This window comes from Neltuma alba, unplaced genomic scaffold (genome assembly GCF_004799145.2).
Source record: "Neltuma alba isolate B1F8T4 unplaced genomic scaffold, ASM479914v2 tig00003917_pilon, whole genome shotgun sequence".
Lineage (NCBI taxonomy): Eukaryota > Viridiplantae > Streptophyta > Magnoliopsida > Fabales > Fabaceae > Neltuma > Neltuma alba.
In genome coordinates this window covers 91,527-116,858 of record NW_021633478.1, presented here as the reverse complement: position 1 = coordinate 116,858, position 25,332 = coordinate 91,527, and the positions used below count along the sequence as shown (strand labels likewise).

General features: G+C 29.0%; 2 protein-coding genes across 2 annotated transcripts; both read left to right on the top strand.

Moving 5' to 3' along the window:
• Positions 1-16,415: 16,415 nt before the first annotated feature.
• On the top strand, positions 16,416-17,114 carry LOC114743022 (receptor kinase-like protein Xa21). The gene has a single exon (XM_028931244.1). It carries the CDS (start codon positions 16,416-16,418, stop codon positions 17,112-17,114), a length of 699 nt encoding a protein of 232 aa, XP_028787077.1.
• Positions 17,115-18,652: 1,538 nt separating this feature from the next.
• On the top strand, positions 18,653-23,494 carry LOC114743015 (receptor-like protein kinase 2). The gene is made up of 3 exons (XM_028931238.1): positions 18,653-18,808; positions 20,044-20,187; positions 22,469-23,494. Exons 1-3 carry the CDS (start codon positions 18,676-18,678, stop codon positions 23,011-23,013), a joined length of 822 nt encoding a protein of 273 aa, XP_028787071.1. The 5' UTR covers positions 18,653-18,675; the 3' UTR covers positions 23,014-23,494.
• Positions 23,495-25,332: the final 1,838 nt, after the last annotated feature.

The following is a 25,332-nucleotide window of genomic DNA, read 5'->3' as shown; positions in this document are numbered from 1 at the left end:
AACTCTGAGCCTCCCCGTTCACTCCATGACTTTTCTTCTCAACACAATTCGATAGTATTTATGTATTTATAATACGATGCGAGTAAGCTTTCTTTTCTCTACGCCAAGACCTTCTTCCCCCTGTTAAAACTTAGTACAAACTCGTTAGCAAGTGAGAAGCACATGGTAGCAAGTCCAACGTCCAGTTCCGAAATTCTTGGTCTCTATCTTATCGTCTTTGCTTAGTTTACCCAGTCAAGTAGGTTAGTTCCTATTATTTTGGTGATTTATTTTATTCTGAATAAAGAGGGAGTGCTAGCAAGATTTCAGGAGATATTTTAGGAATAAGTTGAAAGCCTTGAGTTATAAAAGGCAGCTGATGTATTCGTTTATGTTAGAAAGAAATAAAAAGCAAAGCATTCCTGATAAGTTCGTTGTCTTTTGCTCTTTATTTTCCTTGTCTATTTTGTTTCATGGTATCCGAGCCAGGTTTGGATAACAACGTTATTTTGTTGCTGAAATGGAGCTTTCAAACGGAGGAAATGGACACCTTGGAATGGAGAAGCTAGTCGGCACCAATTACAAATATTGGCGGATGTGTATGGAGGCTTATCTTCAAGGACAGGACTTGTGGGAACTAGTTGTCGGCACTGATAAGATCCCCAGCGAAGATTCTGAACACTCCGAAGCAAGACGCAAATGGAAGATTAAGTGTGGAAAAGCTCTCTATGCACTAAGAACGTCCATTAGCAGGGAGTATATAGAACACGTTCGAGATGTTACGTCTCCGAAAGAGGTATGGGAGATTCTTGAGAGGCTCTTCACAAAGAAGAACACGGCACGACTGCAACTTTTAGAAAATGAGTTGGCTAGCCTAACTCAAGAAGGTATGACGATCTCAGAATATTTCTTACGAGTCAAAAGTGTGTGTGCTGAATTTCAGAGATCGACAAGGATGAAAAGGTTAGTGAGTCGAGGTTGCGTCCTTATATTATACGTGGCCTACGGAAGGAATATGGACCCCGCTACCCAATAACCATTAGAGTCTCTCAATATACCTCCACAAGCTGAAGGACCATGATCTCCCCTACACGCACCATCAACATTAAGTTTGCCCCAACCCAGATCTGGGGCGCTCCAACAGCGACCTCCTTCAGCCTCTTTCGACATAGCAGCAAGATGAGCAGGAGAAAAGTTCTTCGCTTTGGCAATCTGATAGCTAAAACGCATTATGAGAGAGACCTGTTTACGCTGATTTTCACGATCTTCTTTTTCATTAAAGATTCGAATGTTCCTCCCTTTCCAGAGCGACCAGCAGGTTACTCCAAAAAGAATACTCCAAGGTATGCCTCTAACTCTCACATCTGATTTTAAATTCTGAAAAAACCATTTTTCTGCTGTCTGGTTGTTGAAGTTAGTAACATGTGCTCCCACTTCAAGCCAAATCTTTTGGGCTTCTTGACAATCCCTAAGAACATGTAGGATGGTCTCCCATTTTCCACATCGAATACAGCCTCCATCAACTCCCCATCTTCTATTTCGAAGATCATTAGTTTGAAGCCTCTCATTAACTACCATCCACAGGAATAGCCTGATTCTTTCTGGACCCTTCCACTTCCACACTAGGTCCCAAATCCTATCCTTATTCCCCCATTTGTCCCTCTGAAGAAGATTATAAGTATTCTTAGCAGAGAAACTTCCATTTCTGCTCCCCTTCCAAAGGAGCTTGTCATGCTGGTCAAGCATTCTTGGTGGTACTTTTGCATTCAATTTCTGTAATGCTTCATCAATTGAAGTAGAGCTTCTTGTCCCCAAAAAAAAAAAACAGAAGTAGAGTTTGGGGCATAACACCAGCCCAAAACACATGCACTGCGAGGTGTTAGTTTCTCAGTCCCACGCTCATGGACAGATTGACAAATGACGAATCTATGAAGGGAAGTTGCAAAAATCACTGTTTTCTGAATGTTTAATTTTGGAAAAAATTACAATCAAGTCCCCCCAAGAGAATTAAATACAAAAAATTATCTTGAAATTATCAAATGATTCTGAAGTCTCAAGGGACCTAATTGCAAGATATTCCATTTGTTTAATTGCCAAATTGTTTTTATTCTTTTTTTAGTTTTGCATTAACAATTGAAAGAACAGTCATTAACAATTTAAGGTGTAAAGATTAACAACTATCGTTAAAGCTATTGACAATTTATATATTATATTTTTGTGATCCGTGAATAACAATTCAGATATGAAATGACATACTTTCATTTCCAACAATTTTGTTTGTAATTTTTTTTTAAAGACATAATAAAACTGATGTTATATACAGCTTTGATCCCATTTATAAGGTAGAGATAGGAGGTTTTTCTTGATCCTATTTATAAACTGCCTCATTATATTTTTAGTATGAATATATTATTTTGTCCTTCATTTATTATAATGTAGATGATTATTTTTTTGAAATGTGTATATATTAAATAAAGGTAAAATTAGAAAATGATAAAAACCATATTGGATGTACCTATACTTCTTTTTAATTTTTAATTTAGTACCTACGTGTTTCTTTCTGTTTATTAAATATCTAATTTCGCTTTATCAACAAATTTAAATAATGACTTTGCAATTAAATGTTGACAAGGTATGCTTTAAATTTTAATTCTGTAACCTAAAACTTTTATATCTTTAAATTTAAGCATTTGAATGATTAGATGTTTGACAAATATGAAAAATACTAAAATATTAAACATTTAATCATTTATAAAAATAATTATATTAAAAGATTAAAAATTGCAGCGCGTTTTGCTAGCATTTAAATTTGAAGTGATCATTTAAATTCGTTGAGTAGAATTTGCTGTTAAATGAAACTAATTTTGTTAACATACAGGAACTAAAACTACATTTTTAAACTTGAGAGATTAACTGAACTTTTGCCAAAATTTAGAGGACTTAAACGTATAAATTAACATTTTTTTATGATTTATTTTGCAAGCCCGACCTTAAAATTAAATGAGCCAAAAAATCTAAACAATATTTTCGCGTCCCATGTTTCTCAGAATCTACTGGGAAGTCCTTTGTCAAAATCAATATTCAACACCACTAAGGATAACTCGGCGTGAATGACAATTCAAATGTGAAACAAAATAACAATTACATTTAATTTGTAATCTTTTGTTAAAGAATAGAAAAGAACTCAAATGAATTTTCAGCCACAATTGAAAAACATCTAGACATGCAAAATACTCCTTAGCTAGACAGAGATGGAAATTAAGAAGTTATTGGACTTTGGAAAAAGCATTCACAGTTGACAGCGATATGGAAAATAATTGTCTCCAATTCACATGTTTTCTGGAAAGTGCATTCACATTTGAAAAAATATAAGTAGCATGTACACCGGTGGAAGCAGCCATACGAAGTCCTCCATATTACCCACATCATACTCATCCCAACGAAAAATAGACTTCACTAATTTTAAGTCAAGTCAGAAATGGATCATAGTATCTCTTAAAATTACTCAATGCGTGGAAAAACCTACAGCTACTTTTAAGTAATGACAAACGGAGACAAATGTCTCTAGTTTTCCACATTTATATAGCAATATTTGGCGGAAGCTTATGGCCTACAAGATGGAGCTGTAATTAATTTGGAAATTGAATACATTAAGAAAGCTAGATAAATTATTTGATTATAATAAATATAAGATGATTTCTCTAAAATACTTTTTGTGAAATATTAGATTATATATATTAATTTATAAGCTAGATAAATTAATTTAAAAAATAATAAATACAAACATAAAGTAAATTGGAATTTTATATTTAGAATCAAAATTGACTCCTTAGCTAATTTTCATATTTTGGAAGGAAGGAGCATAAAATAAGTTAGAAAGGGGCCATAATATCCCATAAAACTTGGGGGCACAAGAATTTATGATACTGGACAAAGATAATTCATAAATATATGAGTCAAGAGGCATGCTTGGGTCTTAGTAAGTCTCAGATCCAACTCACCAAAACTTTTCTCTTATTAAAAAAAAAAAACTAATCCTTAAGAAAGAGACATCTTGACCAGCAAAATAAGTTAGAAACTAAATTAGAAAGACAAAGTATTTAAAATTTTTATTAGTACCTTCAGAAGACTAAAACGTCAAACAAGTATCTCTAATTTTCCACATGACAGTGATATTTGCTTGAAAACTTTTCTACCTTAAATACGCTCATCAGAGCCGGTTGTAAGTCAAGACGAAGATATACGGGGAAAAAATCATAACTTCCCACAATAAATATAAATGAAGTTGGAATCTAGTGATTGTCCTCTTGTAAAGTATAAAAAAGTCATGATATTCGATGAGGACAATTAAAATAGCTATGTCAAATTTTCCACATTGATTAATGATAAAGTTGACCCCAAATAGAATTAAATTAGATCCATAGAAGTTAATTATAACTTTGACTAAGGACCAGGGAAGCAGATGAGTATACCTCTAATTCCTTTATATATCCTATATTTGACAGAATATATCCCTTTACTGGATAAGTTCTCTGCAAACTAAAATGGGAAAAAAAAATAAAGATAGATAATGATATGTGTTCAAAAGTTAGAGCACAATGAAACATTGTGTGAATTATGCTCCTGTGTGCTTTATGTATAGGTTTCTACTTGATTATTTGAGTAAGACCTTAAGCATCACATTGAAATTAAAGAAATGAGTAGTGACACTATTTATAATTTTTAAATAATGCGGCGTAATACGAATTGTGTTATATCGATTTACCCAAGAAATTAAAACTGCTAAGTCCAACGAGTGAATATTACAACAAACAATTGATTTTATTATAGAAAGGGTAATTTGAGAATAATAATAATATATTATTACTCAATTCAAAAGATGAAGCCTCTGGATGAATGATTCTAAGATTCAAATCATCCGAAGTTCCTAACGTATGGCGAAAAGTTAAAGAAGAGAAAAAGAGAAAGAAATCTTACCACAAACAATAATTTTATCAATTACTCTAATTTGACAATGATCTGAAAAATATTGCCATGCCAAACAGAAAACATAAGTGGCTACATGGATAATTAAAGGATTCATTTCTGGAATGAACTTGAAATCTTACATTACAAATCTTTCAGATTATTCTCAATCAAAGTAAAATTTATATATATAAAGCACACATATAAATATATGCTTTACATAATTATATATGTTATATTTTTTCATACATGTGATGAGGCTTAATCTTAAAAGACTAACATATTAAGAGGAAAATCCACTTGAATTTATAAATCTCACAGGCTTCCTCATAATGTAAGGCTCATAATGATGTACTATTTATGCTTGGAAAAAATATTATATATATTTATATATTATCACCTGTGTACACTTTCGTGGAAAAATTGTGGCGTGCAAGATGTGACCCTCAATAATTGTAAGATACAAAGGGACCACAATATTGGGTAAAGCTTGGGGGCACAAGAATTTATGATATCGGACAATGAAGAGAATATAAATAATTTGCCAAGTTTTCTAAGCCGTGCGTCAGGAAAGAGACATCTAGACCTACAAAATAGAGTGAGTTAGAAATTAAATGGGATAGACAAAATACTCAAAAGTTTGAAAATATTTTAATAGCATAAATATTATACATAATAATTAAATATTTTTGTAACTTATCATATTTTATATTTTAACATCATTATTACTTATCCCAAAGTGTTTTAATTTCAGAGAATGGTTAAATAAAGGCAACAAAATAAATATTTACATATTAATTCTTTAAATAGTATTCATTTGATATTTTCATATTTTTAATTTAATTTTAAAAATTTATAATTAAATATTTAAAAAATATATAGGAATACTCTAAAGTTTGATTGAAATAAAGAATCTAAATTCATCTTGTAAAATGATGGGTTTTTTCTTGAAATGAAGATGAAACGAGAAAACCATCAAGACGTTGGAGGAAGATGGTAGTTTTTTTTTTTAAAACTGAGGCTATTTTGATACTTTTTCAAAAATAGTTTTAAATTTTCTTAAAGAATTGAATATAAATGTAAAAAAAAAATTCATGTTAACTGTTAAATTTGATAACGTCGACTGGAGGATAAACATAAATGTGAAAGAATTTTGTTGCATTTATTTTCAAAAGATACCTGTAATGTTTACTAAAAAAATTGGAAATATAAACAACTTATCATTAAAATTTTTGTATGAGTTATTTTAACTATAAAATTTATTATAATTGATAATCTCTAATACACTTCAATACAATAGCCCTTCGAGATTGGGTATTTTGTTACTTTCATTAAAAATTATATGGTATTTGACCAATTTTTTGTATAAGTTCATGGGTACTTTTTATCTTAACTTTTTTTTTGTTTTAATTGGGGGTATTTTGGTAATTTTATTTTAAAAATTGTGGGTCCCACAACCAATTTTAACAGACGTTGTTGCATTTTAACAATGCTGGTATTTTTAGGCTCTTTTTAAACTTTTATTGGCAGATTTGAACAAAAAAAAACAGTCCATGATGTGGGGTGAACTTTTGGTATATTGTCATAAGTATTTTTGACCCTTAACCCTAAATAATATGCCAAGTTTTCCAAGTCGTGTGTAGGATACTCGTCCCTCGAGAAAAAGACATCTAGACCTACAAAGTAGAGTAGGTTAGAAATCAAAGAAAAAATTCGAGATAAATCCTATTTGAAAAGTTAATTATAGAATAAGACCTAAACTTATGAGCCCCTTTTGAACAATTAAAAAGGGAGGAAAAATTACCCCAATACCCTTGATGAAATGCAATTAGGATCAAACATATACAAATAGAGATTAAAGATATGCTATTAGGATCAGCGATATACAATTAGGTCCTATATACAAATAAGCATATGCAATATACAATTAGGATCAAACATATACAATCGAAGATCAAGGATATGTAATTAGGATCAGTGATGTGTAATTAGATCTTTTATGTAACTAAACATTCTCAATATGTAATTAGGATCAAGCATATGCAACTCATTATCAAAGATATGTAATTAGGATCATTAATATGTGATTAGGCACTATATGCAACTAGGCATATGCGATATACAATTAGAATCCAGCATATGTAACTAGAGATTAATGATATGCAATTATAATAAGTAATAGATAATTAGGTCATATATACAACTAAGCATCCTCAACATGTAATTAGGATAACCATATGCAACTTGGGATCAAAGATATACAATTAGGATCAGTGATACACAATTAGGTCATATATATATATATATATATATATATATAACTAGGCATCCTCAATATGCAAATAGGATCAAACACATGTAACTCGAGATCAAGAATATGTAACTCAGGTTATTTGGTCTTTTTACCTTCAAACTTGTTATCATCTAAAGTCAGGTCTCATTCTACGATTAACTTTTTAAATGAGAATTATTCTCAATTTTTTCAAAATTAAATGAGATAGACAAAATATTCAGGAGTTCCCATTAGTACTTTGAAAAGGCGCCAAAATGTTAAACAAATGTCTCTGACTTTCCACATGATGGTGATATTTGGTTGAAACTTTTCTGCCCCCCAAATACGCTCATAAGAGTTGTAAGTCAAGCTAGAAATTGGGGGAAAAAAACTCATGAGTTTTAACAAGAAATGTAAATAAAATTGGAATCCATAAAAAAGCCATGATATTGGATGAGGACAATGAAAACAGTTATGTCAAATTTTCCACATTCCGTGTAGGATACGTATCCCAATAGAAATAGATTTCTAAATTTCTAAATTTGGGGGTGTTTGGGGAAAACTAAATTATGATTTTAAAAGTGATCTACATAGCTCGAAATAAATATGTGAGATGAGTTTTATCTCAATTTATATGAAAATATTTTTTTTAAAAATACTTCCAGCACTTCCCAAACACCCCCTTACAAAACAAGCTGGAAAGAGATGATAAAAAATCATAACTTCAAACCATTCGTTGAACTCAAGAAAAATAAAAAAACTCTAAGAACTAAAAACAATTATTTGAAATAAGAGGTATCAAAACCTAAATTCAATTAAACTATAAGGAATAATAATAGTATTAACCCTTAAAGGTACTTAGCCTAGTGGTGGTCGGTAGATCAGCTAGATCACAAAGTTCAAATCCTACCTTCTTGAAAAGATCGAACCTTTGGGGAGAGGCATCTTGATCACAAAGCCTTAATCTGAATTAGTTGATCACATACCTGGTAATAACATTAAATTAACCTAAAGAAATATTATTTTCGATCCTAATTATAAGACCTCGTTTGCAATCTATAAACGAAATCTTATAATTACGATTAGAAGTAGTATGTTTTCTTCCAGATTAACCCAAGGGTCTATTAATTCAAATTAGATTCAACAATTTGGGAGCCAGAATTAATCATTCAAAATAATAAATCTAATTTAATTAAAATTCGGTGGATTTAATTGACAATTTGGGAGCCATATGATCTGATTTGTCTGTTGGGATGGATCGTTTTTAACAGAATATTGCATTGAATTTCGGCAGAATAAGATCCACTTGTTTGCAAATTAGGAAGAACGATGTTGGGCCATCCGTGGCCCAAAAACATTTCGAGTAAAAAGATGGCCCAAAAGAATATAGTCGTTTCCCATCAATGATTTGGAGAGTATTTGAATAAAATCAAACTATAATTTGGAGAATAACTTTTGGAGAATAGATTCCTAAGATAATAGATTTTATAAAGAATAAATTTTGTGAAAAAGTGATTCTAATAAAGTAAGAGTGTTTGGATAATTGTTATTAGAAGCACTTTTTATATGTACAAATTACTAAAAAAGGCATAGGTTAATATGATAATATTATAAAAGATAAATTTTATAATATATTTTAATTTGAAGAAATAAAATTGTTAATAATATATTTTTTACCAACATAATTAACAATATATAAGATAATGTAATTAATAAATAATTAATATGTGTATATAAATTTATAAAATATAAGATTAAATATGTTTATAAAAAAATAATTGAGGGGTGTTAAAGTCATATTACCATTGAGATCTACTCTGACAAATACAATCATACTTTCCTATTTGAATCAGAAGTAGAATAGATTCACTTTTTTCTAAAACTATGGTTTTGGCTTAAAATCATGGTATGTTAATTTTTCCCCCTTTGACAAATCTGGGACCCAAACCATTTGGGTCCTAAAATCATAGTTTTTTATATTATCCAAACAGGCCCTTGGTTTGAGGGGGCCAAACCGAATCATAAATGGCCCTTAAAGTATGGCATCTGCATTTTATATTGGGAAAATTAATATTTTAATTTCTTTAACTTTTAGTTCAATTACTCAGTTCCTTAATTAGTTAGCAGCATCTTTTGTCACATAGGATTATTAGGTGATGATTTAAAAATGAGTTAGATATGTTAAGGATTGATTTATTAAATGGGAAAAGAAAAATGACTTAATTACAAACTAGTTAAAAGTTATGGGATTGGGTCATATTGAATATTAGTTGAGAGACTAAGTCACACCAAGTTATAATTGAGAGACTGATTTATAACCGAATTAAAATTTAAAAGACCAAAAGACTAATTTCTCCTTTTATTTTACATTGATTTTTCAGTTTTTTCTTCCCATGCAGTTTAATTTGGGGATAATTACATTAAGGTCTCAAGAAAGAAAGAAAATTACAAAACAAGTCCCAAAGGTTGTTATTCTTCATCTTAGAATATAACATTATAGATTGTTTAAATTGTTATTAGGACTTTTTAATAATTATTTCTCTTTCTTATGGCTTGTTTGTAATTCTCTTTTTGGAAAAACCCACAATAACGAACACAGATAAATATCTCTAATTTTCCTCATTACTTACATATTTGATAGAAAACTTGAGGCTGACAAGATAAAAGCTTCATAATCATAGATTGATATATCATTTTTGACTTTTCCACATTGCGTTTGCAGAAGATTTATCCCTCTGGAAAGAGACTTCTAGACTTGCAAACTAAGTTAGAAAAATATGATAGAATCTTCAAAGGTTTTAGAATACCATGAAAGGACCATAACATTAACGATGTGGTAAATAAATGTCACCGATTTTCCCCCAAGACATTTATATTTAATTAAAAGTCTGTTTCCGATGGACATGGTAGATGTTTAGGGTATTTCCCATCTCAATCTATATTTTTAACTCTTTTCGTTAAATCCAACTTTCATTGGTCCTATAATTATTTTTATTATCTATATCTTTTTTAATTAGGATCAGGATTTGATTTAGATTATATTTAACATTTTATTATTTTAATATTTCTAAGGATGTATAAATATAGCCTTAGGATTCTAAATTGTATCCGGTTTTTAACTTGATTAAATATAAGAATTATTTTTTTGTCCTCCTCCCTCTTTTCTCTCCCTTCCTCCTCTTTCTCGCTTTTCCCTCCTCTCTGTTTTCCAGTTTCACATCAATATGTTTGTAAGGGAACAATACATCCACAATCCAGTCAACCTTCTCACCAATGTTCTTTTGGGTATTTTTTTTTTTCTAGGAGTTAATTAATCTGCAAGTCCTTATAGTTTCAACGAATTTGGAATCAGGTCCCTATAGTTTTTTTCTTTTTACCAGGTCCTTATACTTTTACTTTTTTTTAATTAGGTCCTTGTATTTATTTTTCTTTTAATTAAGTCCTTATAATTTCACTAAATTTTTAATCAGCACCATGTAGTTTTAATTTTTATTTATTAATTAAATATAAGCTTAATTAAATAGATTAATACTGAAATATAAAATATTAATAATTAAATTAAATTAATAATTATGTAATAAAAAAGTAATAGAATTAATTAATCCAGGAAAATTTTTTAGAACAATTAATTTTTTGCTGAAAAAATTAAAATCATTATAATAATTCAATATCTTTAGAATATTATTGTTTATAAACTAATATTAAATAATATATACTATGTTATGTTTATATAATAGTACTATTAGAATTTATAAAATAAAGAATAAAAAATTTAGGGACTTAATTAAAAATAAGGTGAACTTATAAGAACTTGATAAAAAGAAAAATAAATACAAGGACCTAATTAAAAACAGGTGAAAGTATAAGGATTTGATAAAAAGAAAAAAAAACTATAAGGACCTGATTCAAAATTAATTGAAACTATAAGGAGCTGTGGATTAATTATCCCTTTTTTCTACTAGACTAACTAACTATAATGAAATAATATACTGTTTTGGTTCTTAACGTATAACTTAATTATTGAGTTAATCTTAATCTTAAATATAAGATTTATTTATCAAATTTATTACTTTTTTCTAAATTATCGATATTAATACTTTCTCAACTATAATCAAGTAGGAGAGAAATGAAAGATATTAAGGAAGATGATTATGGTATTTTGAGAAAAACATATTATATTCCTTATAATTAACTAACTTATTTACTTTCTTATTTTAATCAACAAATTAGTTAAATAAGTCCTATATTAAGAATAAGAGGAGTAATATAAATAAAAATATGGTTTAAAAAGTGGAATTACACTCATTAAAGCAACAAAACTTCTTCTCACCACGGCATACCTATTTTTTCTTGCTTTAAAATTTAAAATATTATTTAAAATATTATTTAATATATTAATTTAAAATAAAAAAATATTATATCAAAATAAAAAATCCTTCATTACGGCATACCTATTTTTTCTTGCTTTAAAATTTATTTTCCATCTAAATTAATTATATAATTTTTTCAGAATTTATTGGTAAATTTTTACCGTTTATTTTTTTATTTCTTAACTATTAATTTATTAGAAATTGTAGAATAAATGTATAATTTATATTGATATTTCAAGGTAATATTAAATAATTATATAACATCATCTAAATATATTTAATATATTTTTTAGATAAAAATATGATTATATCTCGTTTATTTATAAGGATATTTTGATTAACGTGTAAAGGAAAAAAAATATCATATGACCATAAATTTATTAAAATTTTGTAGGCTTAATAATATGATTTATATTTATATTTCAAGAATTTTTATATTGGTATAAAAAGATTAAAAAAATTAGTTAACTTAGTTGTTTGTATGAAATTATGTGTTGTTCTCTAAAGTATAGCTATGGTTATTTTGCATTAGAAACCAACTCTTGATGGATACTTCTTAATATGCACAAGAAGAGTTTGAAAAAAGAATTATAAATTTAAGAGATAAAGTAAATTGAGTTTTGTATTTAAAACTAAAAAAATGAACTCCTGTACTAACTCTTATACTTGTAATCAAATGTGCAATTCTTTAATTATCTTCTTTTCTTTGGAATCAGTGTGTTTTTCTTCCCTTTTCCTAGCGTGTGATTGTGACAACTTTGATGAAAATACATACACATGATAGGTGCATATTTTATAATTCAATAGGTGTAGATTTAAAGATATTTGATTAAATTTATGAATATTTATGCCTATTGAATTAGTTTTATATATTTCTTCTTATCAATTGATTATAAGATAAAAAAGAAATCTTATTAAAATTTACTCATATCTTTTTTATATTTTACATATCAAATTATTAAAATAATTGTTTTTAAGTATACACACCAATAATGAAAAAATTGAAGTTGGAACATTTACACCTTGATTATATATACTAGTTTAATAATATATATTACTGATGTATCATTCATTTTAAATTAAATTATTAATTTAAGCACAAAATTTTTGAAAATGAAAATTTATTAATTATTTTATTTTATTTCTTCATGATATAATAACACATTTAATAATTTGATATATTAAATATCATATTTAAAAAATAAAAAAATTATAATAATTAATGACAAAGAAATGGCTAAAAAAATAATATTGATTTTCAGCGGCAACAATTATAGTCGTTGTTCAAAGTTGTCATTTTTAGCGGCGATAATTATAGTCATTGTGTTATGAAAAATGAGAAAAGTACAAAGATTGAGATGAGGGAGATGGAGAAAATAAGAGGAAATTAGAGGAGAAATTAAGGGAGAGTTCTCATTCACTTCATTGTCTCAAATGTATGTACATCATCTCCTATTTATAGGACCCCAATATTGAAGACTAACCTAAAGAGTTACAAGTATATAAAGAAAGGAATTAAGCAACATAATTGTACAATTGGAGGTTATAGGAAATCAATACTTGAAACCCTTCAATTTGGGAGTTATAAGGTATAATGCCATTAACCATGAGAAGGAATCCCAAGGGGCTAAGGAGTTATGAACATCCACATAACATAATGTTAATTTACAACACATTGCTAAAAGTTATTACTTTTAGTGGCGACTCTAAAAAATTATTGTTGAAACTTGACTTTTAATAACGACAATAAAAGTTGCTGTTAAAACTTGACTTTAAGAGGCAACTGTTATTGTTATTGTGGAAAGTCAAGTTTCAGAAACGACTTTTTAGAATTACCGTCGAAAGTTACCACCAAAAGTCTCTTCTTTTTTTTTTATGTAGTGATTCTATGCTAATTATTATAAATAAGAAAGATAAAAAGAACAAGAATTATTATCCTCAATTGAACTGTTCTCAGTTTCTAGAGGAATAAAATACTAATATGTAGTCTTAGATTTCGGTCTTATGATTACTTCCTATAATTTAATATATTAATACTCCTCCGGTCCTTAATATAGGACCCAATTGGTGAATTGGTTTTGGTCCTAAATATAAGACCCATTTCTCATATTTATCAATTATCTCTAAATTACCCTATGGATACCCTTTCAACCTTAATCAAGTAGAAGAGAAAGATGAGGTATTAAGAAATATGATTATGGTATTTTAGGAAAAATATGTCATATTTCTTATAATTAACTAACTTACCTAACTTTCTTAATCTAATCAAATTAGTTAAATGGCTCTTATATTAAAGACCGGAGGAGTATATGCAATAAACTTTGTAATGATAAATTGTTATTTGTAAATTATGAATAATATAACCATTAAAGCAGTCCTAGTTGTCCGTTTGCAAAACCTGAAAACATAATCAGCAGCTCTGCTTCCTCAATCTTCGGACATTCTGTGCAAGTTTTTCAAAAAATGGCAGAAAAAGTTTCATTATAACAGGCAAAAGGTAAAATAGAAATTATTCATTTCTTAAATTTCTTTTTGTTATTTGGCAGCCAAAATCACAAAAAGTTTACATCCTAGGACCAACCATTTTATTTTTAAAAAAATGAATTTCATAATTAAAATTAATCACATGGACTTCTTGTTTGCAATGAATTTTTTTAAGCTTCAAAAGTACCTTTACATTTTCTTAATTAGTTTACTGTTCTAATTGTTTTACTTCAGAATTCCTTTTTTCAGCAAGTTATTTGGAAAAGTGCTTTCGTTTTTAGCTTTCAAAATAGGATTTCAGAATCCTAACAGATTAAAGTAGTGTGTGATACTATTATTATTATTTATAAATATAATTTTCAAGGTAAAATATACAAAAGAGGACAAATGTTGTTTAATTATCTCAAACAAATATTTCACAAACTTATTTCTATGTGCACGTCAAACACCCAGTAAACGGTCAGCATTTTATCTCGATAACTCCAGGTTTTTGGCATAAGAAAGAGAGGCCTATTTTTTTTTAAAAAAATGCTGAAGTCCAACAAAATATTATTTTGGATAGACTAAACCAACCTTAATTTTGTTAGAATGTTATCCTTCAATATAATTTTCCAGAATGCTTTGAAAAAATTTCGCGTAATGATCTATTCAAGTCTCTGAATTATTAGATTGAGTGATGCGGCTTGCAAAAAATGTTATTTTTGAAATATACGTGCAAAATACTCTTTTTGTCGCGTATGATATATAGAATCTGTTAAAAAAAATCACCATTTACATGTGTTTTTGAAGTCAATTGTGCATTTTCCTTGGGTTTACTAAGGTGATATTACCAAAATAAAATATACATTATATCGACATGTATACGTTATTTCCTTGTAGAATGGACTATGACTTGGAGGTCTTCTCACAAGTCAGTCAAGCACTTTACATTCCTCAGCTAAGGCCCATAGACTTTTGCTATATATGCTTGTGAAGGATAGGGACAATATATGGCCTACCAAACTAAAAATCATAAATGAAATAATATAATGAAAATGAAAATGCGGTCCAAGAAGTAAAAGTAAACTTCCTAAAGAGACAAAGTTTCTTCGCATCACTAACGCGCTTTATGGAGTCCCTCCGTGACCGATACAATATAGTGATATTGAAAGGATGGTTGTTGACCTGATATTCTACTTCTTTCTTTATTGCATATCAACTACTTTTATGGGATAACTTTTATTTATGTATTTTTTTTTTAGTTGTTCGTGACCTTACATAGCTCAAAAGTTAAGCCCCTGCAAGTAAATGGATGAATCCTTTCTATTAAAAAAGCGATTTTCATAATTAAAACTAGTCATACGCTTTTACTTTTCTCCGTTGTTTTACTTCGGACTTCCTTTTTTCCGCCAATATATAAGGAAAAGTGCTTTTGTTTTTACCTTCTCAAAATTGAATTTTGGACGGTAAGGTATTAAGAAAATTCTAGAGAGAAACGAAATAAAATCCTAACAAACTATAATTATGCATGACACCACCATCTTGTCTCAATAACTCGTGGTTTTCCCATGAAGATTGGCGCGGAAAAGATAGTATTATTTGGAAGAATATGATGATATATATACACGCTAAGACATCAAAATATTATTTTGCATTGCTCCTAATTTTATTAATCTCATTAGATCCCATCTCAGGGCTTACGCTTGATTAGAAGTAATTATCTTAGTAAATGACATTTGATGAGGAAGAAGTACAAAGTACTACCTTCTACCTTAATATAAGATCTAATTCATAGTTTAAAAATGGACTACAAACTAAATCTCATATATTAAGGACATGAGGTAGTATTATATAACCAGTCTAGAAGAAGTTTCTTCAAAATAAATATCAAACTCCTAAAACATAGAAGGAATTTTGGATAATTTGTAGGAGAATCTTGAACGAGAAGAGATACAGAATCATAAAATGGCGTGAGTTAATTCCTGGATGCACCGTGGTACTTATTCTTGTGATGAATACAGAAACTGGTTTCGTAGGATCAATACTTTTGAGTTTTGATTTTTAACATTAATGATATATTATCTCTTTCTTGGATCAAATTAGTTGTTTGTATTTTAGGGAGATTCTTAAACCCAAATAATCTGTTTATTTGTATGTTAAAAACAATTCCAAGTCCAAGTCAAGGCATGCAAACTCAATTGCAAAATGACATCCCTCGTGACTAAATTAAGATATAATTAGTGTTTGTTTGGAATTGAGTTTGCACGCCTTGACTTTGACTTGGAATTGGACAAGTATAAAATGGCATGTGGATTAATTACTAGATGCACAATACTTGCAAATTTGAAAACTGTGATATGCTAAACATGGGAAAACCTCTTTCCTTTGTTTTCCTCTTTTTACTTCGTTGCTGCTTCATGTCCTCCTTAGCTTGGCCTGAGAAAAACATTACTACTGATCAATATGCACTTCTTGCCCTTAAATCCTCAATCACTTCAGATCCATATGATTTCTTAGCTAAATGTTCTCCCTCTTCTTCTCCATGCACTTGGGTTGGAGTTGCTTGTAATACTCGTCATGGAAGAGTCCACTCCTTGAATCTTAATGGCATGGGTCTTAAGGGGACCATCTCTCCACAATTGGGAAATCTTTCATTTGTTGTTGAGCTTGATCTTGGTGACAACAATTTGTATGGTCAAATACCAAAAGAGTTAGTTCGATTGGGTAGATTGAAACTATTGAACTTGAGCTACAATGACTTTCATGGGGAAGTTAGATGGATCGGATATTTATCTTCACTTGAGCAACTGCATCTTCAAAATAACAGTTTTAATGGATTTATTCCGCTATCTCTATTAAACTTGTCAAGGCTAGAGACCTTAGATTGGAATTTTAATTTTCTTGAAGGGACCATTCCATCTGAGGTGGGAGGACTTCAGCGATTGAAGACTTTACGACTTGCAAGTAACAAACTTTCAGGAGCCATTCTGCGAACAATTTCCAACTTATCTTCACTTGAATTATTGAATTTGTCTTACAACGCTTTGTCAGGTATGTTTAGATGATTTTTCATATTTATATCTGTATTTTCTCTCTATTTTAGCAAGATATAAACTCTCAATGATCATGTTTTGGGTTTGTCCCCCTTTTTTTTGGGTATCTATGCATTTTTTATCAGATTTTTTAAATGCAATGATCGATATTATTTTCGATAAATTAGGTATTACAACTGAAGTAGATAGAATGTTTGTTTCTATTTTACAAGGCATTCAAAATTTCAAATAAAAGCTAGCATGGGAATAAAGAATGTTGCTATTATGTCATTTAGGATGTCTAGAAAAAGCTGGGTTGCTTTTTCAAAATGATCAAGGCTCACAACCCACGGATTTGGAGCATTCAGTTTTGGTTTGAATCATCTAAATCATATATTAGTTTTATTATTTATTAATAAATTATGAATTCTTTATTAACAAAACAGTATTTATATAATAATTTTTCTTATGGATGTCAGTTATTGGAAATAAAAATACTAAAAAAATTCTCTCATAACGTGACAAACTAGAGTTTGAATTCTTGTTTTAAGAGGTGCCTATATTTAATACCTAACTATACCTCGAACATCATTACTTCCAATAAAATGACACTTGTGCTTAGAAAAAAATTAAAAAAATAGATATAAAAAATTTATAATCACAGTTTGTACATGAATCATCTATATATTATCAAATGATGACTTTTATTGGACTTTGAGGGAATACAAATTTCTGTTCTTTTTATTTTCACTTCTTTACCATTGATCTAAAAAAAATATTTTTATCGACCACACCAATAATCTTAATTGGCCTATGTAGATATTGATCTTGGGCTGTCCTTATATTGGACTTAATTAACTAGTAATAAATTTAATTTTTAAAAATAATTGTATTTCTTAACGTTGTCAATTTAACTTTGTAAGGATATATATATATATATATATCTATCTATCATCTTTAAGTATATTTTTTTAAGTTTTCCAATGAAAATGAAGACATAAAAATGCAACACTAGATTGAGAAATCTCCTATTGTAAACATGAATACAAAAATACATGCTTTAGCAGATTCTTCCATATGCATGTACAAACCCACCAACAAGAAGAAAAGACCTAAAAAAAATATATGCACATCTTAAATTATCTTTCTTTTTAAAAAAATTTTTTGGTATTTAAATTTATTGTCGATTATTATCTATTTCAATATGCAAACAGCGAAATAATAATTTTTTTCTATGTATATTAATTATTTCAGCAATGAACTTGATCATTTTGTTATGACAACTTATGACTTATGATTCTTAATGTGCATGCTATGAAGTTGACATTTGACACGTATTGTTTGCCATTTAATATTTGAAGGATCAATTCCAGATGAGATTGGTGATCTTCAACAACTACAGATAATATATCTTTCAGATAATTTATTATCAGGCTTTATACCAACCTCTATCTTTAATAATTCAGTGCGACGAGAGATTGAACTTGGCAAAAATAGTTTATCTGGGAGTCTTCCGACAAATTTGTGCTTTGAGCTTCCAAAACTTGAAAGTTTCTATGTAGATGAAAATAATTTGTCTGGAAAGATACCATCCATGTGGCATCAATGCAAGGAATTGATCGATTTAGCATTGGGTGATAACATGTTCGAGTCAGGAATAATTCCAATTGACATTGGAAATTTGACCAACCTTCAATATCTATATCTTCGCAACATACGCTTGCAAGGTAAGAGTTTTGATTATATGGTTGTCTTAAATTTTGTTCCTAGTACTTTGACAAGTCACTAATTTGCACAAGTTTAGTGAATAGTAATTTTGCTAGTTTATTTTTAAAGTCATGGAACATGATGATTTCTTTTAATCCTATAGCGAATATCTTCTTTTTTTTAATGTAGAATTTTCACACCCACTTCAAAAGATGAACTAAAATATTGGATCACTAAAAAATAGGGAACCTGAAGAAAATAGATTAGTCAACATTTCAAAACATCATTTGGTGTGGCATTCCTTCACCATGTATCAATTTTTTTGGGCATTAACTCAGTTGCCAACAAGGATGACAAGAAGGGCTAGTTGGGTTTCAATGTTTCTTTGCATAACCTCTTATTTTTCATTTTCCCCTGCATTTTCTTGTCAGTCACTAGTCAGTGGCAGTTTTCATTAGTTTTTTTTTTTTCAAAGAAAGATAATTCATTTGAATTTTTCAACCAATCACATGCACGTTGATTTTGCTGAGGAAAAATTACATGCCTTACATAAAAAATAATATAAACCATTAAGAGTCGTTGCATTTTTATTTTTATTTCTCAAAATTTTTTTAAGTCTTGACAAATGTTATACAAATAATATTTTATTATTTATTATTTTTTAAAAAAATTATTAGCAAAATAATGTTTTTTGGGAATCTCTCAATAAATGTGAGATTGAGTTCCATGTCTAGTTTCCTTTTTCCCTAATCACTATTAATTGAAGAAATTTATAGTCTTATTTATGAAATGAAACGAATATAGCTTACATGATATATGGGACTTTTACTGAATTAAATAATCCATGAAATCCGAAAAGATAGCAATAATAAATTTAAATTTTACCAAAATATTCTAAAATATGAAACATAACAAAATAATAAATTGAACTAATAAAACACAGTATAATGGGCCTTGGGAAATAGCCCAATACGTTCTGCAACATTAAACTACCTAAATGTCTCAAGCAATCACATATCCAAATTATTTATTCCATGGCTGTTATCCCAGCCGAATTGAAGGGCATACTCCTTTTTGAAAATAAGCGTAGTTATGCTTTATTATTTAGGATATATTTATGTTATTTCTAAAAAAATGTGCAAGTCTTACTATATGTGTTTTTATACTATCAATTTGTCTCGTTTACATAATAACTTCTTATACGTAAATAATGGTTACTGATATTATTCTTTTTTTCCTAATCTGATATTTGAAGGAAGCATCCCAAATGAGATCGGAGATCTTTTACAATTGAAGGGGTTGTATCTTGGAGGAAATCAACTTACTGGTTCCATACCATCTTCATTATTTAACAATTCAGTGCTGCAACAAATTGATCTCGGAGAAAATAGCTTATCAGGTAGTCTCTTATACCAAATGAACCCTAAGTATACTTAATAACTTGTTCAAACGCGTCAAAACATTTTTCCTCGAAAGATAAAGTGGCTGAAAAAAGTAGTTTAATGCTTTATGCAACCCATGATTAATTGGCAAGGCACAAAAAAATTATATACATATATATATACTCCTCCGGTCTTTAATATAAAACTCATTTAACTAATTTGGTTAGATTAAGGAAGTTAGGTAAGTTAGTTAATTATAAGAAATGTGACACATTTTTTCTAAAACACCATAATCATTTTTCTTAATACCCCCTCTCCCCCTTCTACTTGATTATGGTTGAGGGAGTATCCATAGAGGTAATTTAGAAAAAAATTGATAAATACGATAAATAGGTCTTATATTTAGGACCAAAACCAATTCAATAATGGGGTCCTATATTAAGGATCGGGTCCTATATTAAGGACTGGAGGAGTATATAGACACACACTCAACCTACACGGATTACACATACTTATAAGGCAATTTGATGGTTACAAGAAATTTGCTTTCTCCCATTCTAACATTTATGCATGAATTAATCAGCTTAACAAATATATTCAAGCTTTTGGAATTAGTAACACGTGCAGGTTTTTTTTTTTTGTACACACATGTATTTTTTTTTTTAATTTTATACTTTGATCAACAAAAAAGAAGTAAATAGCATCCAACACTTTAATGTTATTTCTTAATAGCATTCAGTATTTTAATTTATGGTATATCTAGTATTTTTATATTATTTTTTTGATACATTCAGCATCCTATGATGTTATTTTTTTTGTCACATCTAGTACTCTAATCTTATTTATAGTTGAGGGTTCTCAATGTATAAAAAATAGGATTTAACTGCCGGAAGCACATAAAAGTAATATCATAATGCTGAATGTAATTTGAAAACTAATATCTGACTAGTGGATGTTACTTTATCCATAAAAAAGCTCCACATCATGTATAATGTTCCCCTATGTTTTATCTGTAGATTGTATTGCACTCCTTTAGAAAAGTAGTCAAAAATAAATTTTAATTTTCATATATTTTTATTAAAGCTTTATAAAATTTAAATTAAAAATAAATAAGTAAATGTACTTAGTTGACACAAATATATTTTGGTAGCGGCAATTCATTTACAAGTGTCCTTTTATCTATTATTTAGTTATTTTAAAAGCTTTTTACCATGTTCATTTCACAAATAATGATCAGCAATTCAGCATAAAACTTAATATTCAGACATTGTTTTTTAACTACTTTTAATCACTTAGTAGGAGAGATGTTTTTATAGTATCACCTCCTAGTAAATATAAGAACTAGTTATAAATTCAATTTAGTTTTAACTATAAGATCCTAATCCATTTTATTTTTCATCTTTCCTCAAAATATCCCTATTAATTGTAAGGGATTTTTGCTAGGGGATAATTTCAATCGTCCAATGTATATGATTGGAAAAAATAGTTTAAGAAGACTAACATACATTTGTGACAAATAATCAAATTATCTAATTTTTTTAATATCTTCAAATTAGTTATCTAGCTCTTATATTAAGAAGCGGAAGTAGTATTATTTTTTGTTTGGTAACATGAAGTTACAGACATAGATAGCATAGTATATATTTATTATAAGAGATGTTATATCTTTTTTTCCCCAAATAATTAATGTTTTCATTCAAACACATTTATAGGAAAAGAATTAAGCTAACATCAAAATTCAATTTTCAAACTCTTACACTAGTTTTTAATAAATTAAATAAATCAGGACATGGTCCTATTATAATATTAAATACAAATTAAGTTAGCAGAAAAATTAATATACTCCTCCAATCCTTAATATAAAACATATTTAACTAATTTAATTAGATTAAAGAAGTTAGATAAGCTAGTTAATTATAAAAAAATATGACTTTTTTTTTAAAAAACACCATAATTATCTTCCTTAATATCCTCACTTTCTCTTCTACTTGATTATGGTTGAGGGAGTATCTACAGGGATAATTTAGGAAAGATTGATAACTATGAAAAATATATCTTATATGAATGACCAAAATTAACTCAACAATTAGGTCCTATATTAAGGACTGAAGAAGTATTATCTATAGATGATTGCACATCATAGAATAGATAATATGTATTGGTCCTTTTTATATAAAATGGTGCATTCTGATACTCCATACATCTTATGCATAAAACATACTATTTTATCTTCTTTTTTTCTTGTGTATTCTCTTAGTTATGAAAATATTATTTATCCATTAATTTTTTTTTGTCCAGGTTTTGTACCCAAAGGGATAGGCAATCTTGATAAACTCAGTATCTTAGCCTTGTCCAATAATTATTTTAAAGGATCTATTCCTTCCAACATATTCAATATTTCAACATTGACAAGAGTTTTACTAGATAATAATTTCTTTTCTAGCCTCCTCCCATCATATTTAGGAATTGGCCTTCCTCGATTGGAACAGTTAATGCTACATGAAAATAAATTAACTGGACAAATTCCAAATAGCATATCAAATGCTTCTAAGCTCATTTTGTTAGATTTGTCATCAAATAAACTTAGTGGAGGTATACCCAATGGGATTGGAAATTTAACGAACTTGATCAAATTAGCTTTGGATGGGAATGATTTGATTGGGGTGATTCCAACTGGAGTTAATGATTTACATAGCCTACAATTTTTAAGTCTCAGCAACAACAGATTACAAGGGTCCATTATAAATGAACTTTGCCAGCTCCAAAGTCTAAAGGAGTTGTTTCTTGCCAACAACATGTTTTTGGGAGTACTTCCAGGATGCCTAGGGAATACTTCTTTGTAGCAGTTGAATTTTAGCTCTAACAAATTGTTTTCTCATATACCCTTTTCTCTATGGAGTCTTAAAGATATCTTGGTTTTGGATATATCCTTAAATGCCCTCAGTGGAATAATTCCACCAATTGTATCAAACTTGAGAGCAATTATATTGTTGAACTTGTCAGGAAACCAAATTTCAGGAAGCATCCTTACAACTATGGGTGACTTGCAAACTTTGATAAACTTATCTTTGGCTCATAACAAATTACATGGGCCTATTCCTGAATCATTTAGCGGCATGATACGCATCGAGTGCATTGATATTTCTTATAATTACTTGTCTGGTGTGATTCCAAAGTCCTTAGAGTCATTACTCTATCTTAGCTATATTAATCTTTCATACAATTTATTGCATGGAGAAATTCCAAATGGTGGTTCTTTTCAAAATTTCACTGCTCAATCTTATGTGATGAATAAAGATCTTTGTGGGAAAATCCAACTACAAGTCCAATAAAGCGATATTGGTGATAAAATGCTCATTACCTATCATGGTTGTCATTTTGATTGTTGCAGGCATTGTCTTTCTAAAGTATAAGAGAGATGATGATAATTATTGAACCAAAAGGGATTTGATAAATTTGGATACACCAACCAAGATATCTTATTATGAGCTTCTACAAGTAATAGAAGGATTTGATAGGAGTAATCTTCTTGCCTCTACAAGTCCTGGATCAGTATACAAGGCAATTATTTCAAATGAAAAAATTGTTGCTGTAGTGAGGTTAGTCCTCTGTTTTGACCCTATTGGAGGCTGGGGAAAGGGCATTCTTCACCCAAAAAAAAAAAAAAAACCGCCTAAAACATATGGCAACCCCCCAGTCCACTTCTGTTTGTCCTTCTTTCTTGTGGTGGAACTAGGGATTCACCCTCGCAAGAGTGGTCATGGCCAAAACAAAAAAAGACATCATTAATTTTGCCCCTGTGCCAAAGGAGTCAAACTACGATAGTCTGAGTCATATGGCGGTGGGGCTGCGTTCCGCTCTCTTTCATCGGTTAAGTGGTGGATGGGGAATCCTTCGGTCGACCATGTCCCTGGACCTCCTGGCTTTCAACGGTTCTGCTCCTTCTAACCGGGCCTTAGGAAAGCATTTAACTTGGTATTGGAATAAGCATTAAAAAGTCCTGGAGTATCTTCATCATGGCTGAACAAAATCATTGATGTGACAGCAGGTTTGGAATATTTTCGTCATGGTTTTTCCACACCAGTTGTTCTTTGTGAATTGGGACGAAGAAATTATTTGTGTGGTGAAGACACGGGACATCATCTTAATGATTTTGGTATTTCCATATTGCTTGGAGAAAGAGAATTGGAAATTTAGACCAAAACTTTGGCCAATCAGGTAATGGTTTAAACATAATATTTTGGATTTATTTATATTTTACTCTTTGTTATGACTTATAATTCTATATTATCCAATTTCTAGCAAATATTTTATGTTTTCATGTGTAAAGATTTTAATTGATAACAAAATATTTAGATAAAATTACATAAAATATTGTCACAAAAAATTACATAATATATTCTTTAAGCCAAAATTTCCATTTCTAGAGCCTGAAACCAATTCTTGAAATATATATTACTCTCGAAATAATTGTTTTAATTATTTGAGGACTCCTGGTATTTATCATAATTTTGGATAATTATCTTTTAATTAAGCACAATTTTAAAAATGAACTAAAACTCCTTTTTTAGAATGTTCACCTCATTTTTCACCACAATCGCACCTCAAATATTGTAAAGGGCGGTTTTCTCTCTTTTTTTCTTGAATTTTTTTTTTTTGAAATTTTTTGAAATTTTGAGTATAATTTTCAATAATTAACTCTGTTAACTAGAAATTTTTAAAAAGTATACTTTTGACTAATTTCTTATATATATATATATATAATATCTCGATTATATTTCTACTATTTTATTTGACCCATAACTATTTCTTGTTCTCACATTCGGCCTTTACTCAGGAAGATCAAATACACTTATATATATATATATATATATATATATATATATATTAATTGCACCTCAATTATTATAAAGGAATTTTTCTCTATTTTTCATGAAATTTTTAGATTTTTTTTTAAACTTTGAGCATATTTTTAAAAAATCATCCTCCTTAATCAGAAACTTTTGAAAATTACACTTTTATCTTACTCATTTATGATCTTATATGATTTCTCAATTGCTTTTCTGGTATGAGTTAATATAATTTTTGGTTCTACAAGTTTATTTTCATTTTGATTTTAGTTCTTCAAGGAGCAAAATGATTCAAATTTTTATTAAATTATA

Excerpts from the sequence above, each read along its gene's own strand:
- LOC114743022 (XM_028931244.1), top strand. The coding sequence starts at position 16,416 with ATGGGAAAACCTCTTTCCTTTGTTTTCCTCTTTTTACTTCGTTGCTGC.
- LOC114743015 (XM_028931238.1), top strand. The coding sequence starts at position 18,676 with ATGTGGCATCAATGCAAGGAATTGATCGATTTAGCATTGGGTGATAAC. Across the intron at positions 18,809-20,043 it reads TCGCAACATACGCTTGCAAG|GAAGCATCCCAAATGAGATC; the intron begins GTAAGAGTTTTG and ends TGATATTTGAAG. Across the intron at positions 20,188-22,468 it reads CGGAGAAAATAGCTTATCAG|GTTTTGTACCCAAAGGGATA; the intron begins GTAGTCTCTTAT and ends TTTTTTGTCCAG.